The 7,767-nt window shown below is 45.8% G+C and overlaps 1 protein-coding gene across 1 annotated transcript in view; it reads right to left on the minus strand.

Annotated features, from left to right (window-relative positions):
• The window catches only part of EGFL6 (EGF like domain multiple 6), a 31,279-nt gene extending 25,828 nt beyond the window's left edge, over positions 1 to 5,451 (minus strand). Inside the window, exons 1-2 of the mRNA XM_053935278.1 lie at positions 5,383 to 5,451; positions 1,315 to 1,424 (exon numbers count right to left, since the gene is read on the minus strand). Of these exons, the coding sequence (XP_053791253.1) occupies positions 1,315 to 1,424; positions 5,383 to 5,450 (178 nt within the window). The 5' untranslated portion in view covers position 5,451. The remainder of the gene's footprint in view (positions 1 to 1,314; positions 1,425 to 5,382) is intronic.
• Between the last annotated feature and the right edge of the window lie 2,316 nt (positions 5,452 to 7,767).

Genomic DNA, 7,767 nt, shown 5'->3' on the forward strand with positions numbered 1-7,767 from the left:
TTAAAATTCATTTTTCTGAATTCAAGTATCCTCTCTACATTAACAGATACATTCAGATGTACTGAAGGTACTAACTCTGCAGATTGAGGCATTTTTCTACGCTTCTTCCAGCCCTGAATGCAATGTGGCACACTGGAAGACCAGCTTGTTCCCCTGGGATCCAAAGCATCCCTGCTTGGGATGTTCTCCCATGGGTTGGACACATTTCTCTCCTGTAACTGAGGGGATGTAAGACTGCAAAAGACCAGCTTGCAGTGTTAGCATTGAAGCAGAGAAAAACACCACATCTGTATTTACAGTGCAGAATTACATTATAGGTGGCTTAAAGTGATTTGCCAAAGAACAGTCTTCAAATTTTATGAAAACCTATTGCTTTAAAACACGACAAGCTACTCCACTGGCTGATCAAAAGTTACATTTGCTAGTTTCTCTTCAGGTCTTAATTTGCATCAAAACTAAAGTGCAATTAAGCAGTGCAAGAAATAACTACAATAATCCCTTTTTCTTTTTTTTAAATGACATATCATAGATACAGAGCAGAGACATTTTAGCATCTTTCCCTTTTAGTATATGGATTTTCAGCAATGAATAATCTTAAGCCTCAATACAAATTCACTAGATATAAAAGGCCAAACTCTCTGGGGCAACAAGTGCAACATCTGAAAAAGATCTAAAACATATATTTTATGATTATGTTGTGTTTTGCCCAAGTACAATTGGAGAGAGAGATTCCACACTGTATTCTCCTTGGGACATGTAGACCTTTCACAAATTGGAAGTGTCCTAAGAGTTTTTGTCTCTTCATTAAGCAAATGATCCACACACCAGAATACTGGTTGGCTCCCCAGGCTCAAGTCAGGGGCATTTATTGCTTGAGTTTTATTTATATTTTTAGAAATTTAAAACCTTCTGGTTCTCAGAGGCTGTGTAATCTGAAGATAAAGGATACCAACTGATATTAAATCATTTTAGGGGTCCTTATATAGCATTAGAAAACACTGCATTTATGGCATGTACTCAACAGCTGTAACAGTGTAGCCACTGACCAGGGCTGTACAGGAGATTAGAACAGATGGTGCCTTCTGGATCTAAGAATTTCTGAATGTGCAAGTTATGGTTTGGTGTTATTTACCCAAAGCTCTGCTTTTTTTGAGGAGCTAGTCTCTCAAGCATGTTTTATTTGCTCTCTCACAGAGTTAGATTTCACTCCTCAGGAGTTTTCCTTCTGTAACTTCTGGCAGACATGTAAGAAACCTCCTTATTAGTACCAAGTATGCAGCAGCAGAGAAGAAACAAGCAGAAAGTTAATGTTACCTTCACAGTGGCCCTTGTTCTTTCTCCAGCCAGGACAGCAATCCAACCTGGAGCCGTAGCGACACACCCCAGGCTGGCTCACAGCCCCCTGCTGCCCACGAGCTCTCGAGCTGCGTAAGGAAGGACAAACACCAGCTCCAGCAGGAAAATGCTCTACTCCATTCCTCTGCATACCCCTTTTGTACAATTCTCTTATGTTTTATCCACTGTCAGCCATTTTCATTTCACCAAACAGGAACACTGTCTAGCAGTGCTCCTAGACAGGAATGCAAACTTCCATTTGATCAGAGAAACTGGGATGATGGGACTGTTTCACCTGCAATAAATCAACTGTGCAAGGTAAGCACCTTCTAATGAGAAACACGGAAAGGCAAAAAATACAGCCAGCTCCCTTGCTAGAATGGGTCATCTTAACATCAGTGAAGTCAACAGGGCTGCCTCAGTTTGTGTCACATGAACAACTGGATCGAATATATGATGCCATAACTGACAGCACCGTTGCCTCGGATGATGAAAGACTGATTCTACAGGAAAGCATCTTGAGAACATCAGTCAGCCCCATAAAAGCTAGCGACTTGCAGGCTCATAGCTACTGCATACATGCAAAGTGATTGCATAAGTGCAGACAGTCCCAAGCATTCTGGTTGAATGAGACTCCCTGACCATACAAATTAATGTTCATTTCACCTGCCAATAAGCCCAGGGGGTTCAAAGTCATTGTGCAGATCAACAGCTGCAAGAGTTGGAAGACCTGCCATATTAGTTGCCAAAATTATAAATCTGATAGAAATTCACAACTGTGTAAATCTTCTAGACTTCCTCTGTGCTTCTATGAGTGCTGTGACTTTAGTTTTCGTCTCCCTCTCCTTGCTGTTACTTAAGTTCTCTACCACATGCCTGTCCCCCTTATGAAATTCTTTCCTTTATCCAAAATGCTCTGTCCCCATTGCTTTATCCAAGTTGTAATTTAAAATGCATTTTCCTCAGAGAGTCCAAAGTGTTGGTTTTGACCCAGAAAATTCCTGTGTGGTTAGAGTTTTGTAGTAAGTGATTTGGGCTCCTGAGGGGGGACAATACACTGCAACAGAAATCTCATGGTGGGGAAAAATATGGTGGAAGAAGCCATCGGGCACAAACTTTTGTATTTTTTAGTCTAAGGCACAAAAAAGGTAATATTTTATCACATTACAGGAGTGCTTTGCATGTATCCTCCTGTGCGGATCTGTAACAGTCACACTCACATCAAAACAGTTCCTGCAAACATCACTGAGGCAAACTAGTAGAACAAATATATGCATACACTTGAAAGACACAAGATGTTACTCCAGAGTTTTCTTTAGTAGCTGAACCATTGGAACTAGAAGGGAGTTCAGAGGAAATGCATAAGCTCGTGTATCTGAGATACTCTATACAAAGAGATGGTCTTCATGTCACCTGGCAAGTAGATAAGCTTCAGTACTGGAATAAATTGTTCTGAAGCCACCCAGCCTTTGCCATCAATGCAGTGATGCAGTTAACAGGAGTACATGTTCTTGTGCGTGAACATCTTCAGACAGGCGGAAAAGTGTGTTGAACAGCTCTAACTCCTCTGTGCCTGTGACAAATCAGCACCCTGCCTCTGCACCCTACAGACAATAAAATAACCTTTTTCCATTTTGTTATCCACATGCTGCTGCCTTACATCACTTGCAAGTATACAAGTTAAAGAAAATATGTTCTGCTTGCAGACTAGAAAGTGGCCTTGAATTTGCCTGGATAGTAAATGTACATTCTGCTTGCATCCCAGAAAATCCCTTTGAATGCATCTGGATAGTGCTATGACTCCCCTGGAAGGTTAAAATGCCTAAAGCCTGGAGGAAGAAGGATCTCATTCCTTTCCAAAAGGTGCTCATTTTAACAGGAAAAATGGATTCAGTAATATTTTATTTAATAATTTATTTTTTAAAAAAAGGTCATTATAAAGCATACAGTATCTCTCAAGATTTCAGAACAAACTTTCCTTAAAACTGGGAAATGTTCCATAGAGCTGCAAAATAAATTAACATAGCTGAACTCTATAGATATTGCCCTGGACAAGGCTGAAAAACTTGTTATGACTTTCACAAGAAGCATCAAGATAAAACTTACCTTTGGCAGAGGAAAATATCAACTAGATCTCAAAATCTGTGAGGAAAACCAGTTTTACCAGGTTAGTCCCTCTCACCCATGAAGAATCAATACCCATCAGCTTAGCTATTTCTATCAGGAGTTCAGCATTTTTAAATAAATGTAGAAAGATGAGATTTTTTTCAGGTAGGCAGACCCTTCCTGGGGGAATGTCGCATGAACCTTCCTAGATATTGGGGAAGAAGTCATGTAGACTGGAGGCATAGGGCACTTCTGACCCCTCCTTTTTCTCATACTCCTGTAGGATTTCAGAGGAACTACCTAAAGTACCTGAGTGAGATGGCTGGACTTGTCACAGTCTGCTCAGTGCGCAAAAAAATTCCTGGCCTTGAAGAATCTGCAGCCAAAAAACGTGACCAAAAAAGAAAGGCAAGAGAAAGCACACCGTGCAGGTCAGATCACAGCGCAGGTCAGTGGAAGAGTGCTGTCCAAAGAACTCTGAGAGGCAGCACTGGTGCTAAAGTAATAAGTGGCTACTTAGCAGTCCAGGGTGCCCAGGGAGGAGAGAAGTAATTGAGTATATGTGGCTGTGGTATTGCTGACAGCACTTTGTGACATTTAGCAAAGAACAGTGAGGATGAACAGTAACCACAACAACCCAGGACCGCCTGAGCTGAGGTGACTGAAATAAAGAGCTGCCTGCATTAGCTGTCACAAGATTGTTGTGACCCATTAGCACCATTTTAAACTAAGTGGGACTAAGTTTCATTGCTGCTGCAACCCGTGTTGCTATTATGGTTTAGGAATGGTATTCCTCAAATCAGTCCCCCCACCAACACTCTCCACAACCACACACCACCCTCTTTTGCTCCCCCATTTTCCCCTCACCCTTCCCCTTGCAGCAGGATGGAGTTGAGAATTGGAGGCACAAAAGGCAAAGATTGCAGGCTGAGGTAAGAACAATTTGCTGGAAACAGCAATGAGATTAGGAAATGAATAGTAACAGCAACAATACTAATGACGGAAGGTAGAAGAAAAGAAACATTTCACACAATAATACTCCAGTAATAGACTGGACAGGCTCCCTCCACCACGTTTTGTTGACTGGAAGGAACCCCTTCTTCCTGGAGCACAGTCCTTTTCCCTCGCCCTCGACAATGGTGTGAGGTGGTATAGAATAACAAATGTGCTTTCCCTAAGACATAAGAGCATGGCTGGAGTTCATGAATTTCTCTAAGGAGTTGACCACTCAACAGCCTCACATGTGCTGGAACAGCACACTGCCACTTGTTGATGAAATGTTTCCATTCACAGATATAATATTAAAGAAATAAACCACAAAACATCTTGAAGGCTTCACATGCAGTTGCTGTGAATTCTCCCTTTACGAGCTATTCCCTTGCTGCAGCACTTCTGCTTCTGGAGAATTAGGAGAGGGAACACTGGAACGGCTTGGTCTGGAGTAAGTGGTTTGATCCTCTCTCAAAATCTCGTTCTGTTTCCAAAGCATACCTGCCTCCATAGAACCCAACATCTGTCATGACTGGCTGCTGGTGAAGGGCCGTTTATGCTGGCAGACCAAGAGCTGGAGGTGCTCACACCTTCCCACAGATGGTGCAGCTGTTCCCCCGTTGGGACCGCCACTAAAGCTTCCGCTTTTCCCAGAGCACGCGTCCCCAGCTCCGGTGTGAGTAGCTCGGGGAGCGGCTCACACGTGCTGGAGCGCACGAACCGGGCGGGCGCCGTTCAGCACCACGGCCCCGGGACCGGCTGCCGGCGGGGCGAGCTCCGCGGACACGGGCGCGGGAGGAACACGCGCACCCCGGCTCCAGGCGGGAGAGCCCGACACCCGCGGGGCCGCCGGGGAGCAGCGGCACGCAGCCCCGGGCGGCCGGACCCGCCGGGAGCGGGGCTGCCGTGCCCGGGCTCCTCCCGCCCGACCCCGCCCGCGTCCCCGCTCACCTGCCCGCGGCGGCCAGCGCGGCGGCGAGCAGCGCGGCGAGCAGGGCGCTCCCGGGCGCCGGCACCATCGCCCGGGCACGGGCGGGCAGGCGGCCCGGCCGCGACCCCGGCGCTGTCTGGCTGTCCCTCGGGCTGTCCCTCGGGCTGTCCCTCTGGCCGTCCCTCGGCGGCGCGGCGGCAGCGCCGGAGCGCGGGCGGGCGGCGGGACGGGGCCGTATAACCGGGCGGGGCGGGGCGGACCCGCCTGGAGCCGGGGCGGGCAGAGACCGCGGCGGAGAGGGGCGGGTGGTCCCGGCCGGAGCAGGGCAGGCTGCTCCGGAGCCGGCCACGGAGCCACGGTGATGCTCCCGTGCGTAAAGCCGTGTCACTCCGGCGGGCGGTACGAGCCCCGGTACGAGCCCGGGTACGAGCCCCGGTACGAGCCCCGGCCTGGCCTGAGGTCGGCCGCTGGTGATTTATCAGTGCCACAGGCGGCGTGTGCACGGGCTCTGCCTCCGCAGGCACCCGCTGGCCCCCGTGGCAGCGCTGCGATGGATTTCCATCACCGGCAAATGCATTTGCATTGAAAGCTTTCCCGGCTTTGCCTTGCAGGACCATCCCTGAACAAACTTTTTCCAAGCTGCTAAATATTTGGATATTAGGAAAAATCTTCTTTAGAAAAAACTTCTGCCAGGTTTTTAACATGTATTGCTGATTTCTTCAGACTTCTGAAAGTACCGATGTTCCTCCAAAGTACATTTAAGTCACCGTGTAGAGAGGAGCAGTGTGAAGTCAGAGGTACCAAAAGATGTAACATTTAGCCACAGGATTCAAATGATATCTGATTAAAATTCAATCTATTTAGAAGAAACAAATTTGTGCAATACTGTTTATGTGTTGCACAGGATGGTAAAGACTTTTTTTGTCCTGGATGCTGGACACAAATGCCATTGTTGGTTTGCAGCTGCGCTGCTGTCTTTCTGAAATGCAGCAGTACCTTGAGACTCTCCAACTCCCTTCATTAGACTTGTCTTCCTGTATGGGAGGAGTAGTCTTTTGATTTTAGTTAAATCAGCACCATGTAGAAAGCATATTATTTACTTAAAACTGAATTCAAAACTCATGGTTTTTATTATGGACATTTATTCCAACAAATAGATATGAGTGTATCAATTGAGTCTGAGCTTGCCACTAAAATGTTCATTAGTGTTCAAGACAAGTTTTTTTGGTCACAAGACAAATAATTTCTGTACTGTGTGGCATGTAGCCTGTTATGAGCCATAATTATTTCCTAAAAAAAAATTTTTTTTACAGAGTGACTTGTGGATAGGTCTGTCTGCCCTGGTGGTCCCTAAGTAGTATTTCACATTGCCTGCTGGAATGGGACTGGCCCTGGGTCTCCCCCATTCCCTCTAATTTATTGGAGAAATGTTTATTGAAGCTGTAGTCATGGCTGTCTCTCAAGTGAAAGCTAATGGGCAGTTTCTGGACTATCCTCCCAACCTTGCTCTGAGCTCTCACAGGAGCCCTTTCAAACCAAGGTGATATAAGAGGGGCCTGTGGCTGCTAGGGTCATATATAACATGTCTTACAGGAATGTCCCTCAGCTTTTAGGAAAACCTTTTTGTACTTCATATAATCCTGATCCCAAAGCACACCTCATGGCTGCTGTTGTTCATGTATTTTCTTGATATCTAGAATGCAAAATGAGAAGTTAGTGGGATGACAATTATAAATCCTATTTCTAAACTGAACACAGTTCTTGTTATTGTTTCATTAAATGCTGTCCCTAGTTTTTGGGTCTTAGCTATGTGTTGTACTCCAGTTTTTCATCTCTGGACCAAAGTGAGGCCCCATTATAAGATTGCTTTGCCCACTGAAGATGCCATTTCCCATTTGGGGTGAATGGACATAAAAGTTCTGAATTTGTGTGTGCGTGGGAGTCCTGCTCATCCCTCCTCATTTCCTCCTTTGCTGACATGCCAGGTTGTATCAACAAGAGCATCACCAGCAAGCAAAGATGAAGAAGTAATTGGCCCTCTCTATTTATCACTTGTCAGGGCATACCTGGAATACTGTGCTTAGGTTTTTCCTACTTGTCTCACTTGTACTTTCTCTCTGAAAGTTACTCTGGAACAGCTCCATAGACTCATGGACCCTGGAGCTTCCATGCAGAGGAGGAGATTCAGTCTCCAGAGCTTGCTGAAAGTACATGAAGTACAGGCCCTGACACAACTCTGGCTGCACCATAATTTAATATGTTTTTTTCCTCTGAGGCTGCAGCTGTAATACTCAAAGGGATAGACGGGTGGAATGGAAGATGGAATGGAAGAAGTCTATGAGGCTATGGAAGAAAAATAGATTTGCCCTTCTTTTCCACACTTTGATTGTCCCTTCCCATGGAAA

This window comes from Vidua chalybeata, chromosome 2 (genome assembly GCF_026979565.1).
Source record: "Vidua chalybeata isolate OUT-0048 chromosome 2, bVidCha1 merged haplotype, whole genome shotgun sequence".
NCBI lineage: Eukaryota > Metazoa > Chordata > Aves > Passeriformes > Viduidae > Vidua > Vidua chalybeata.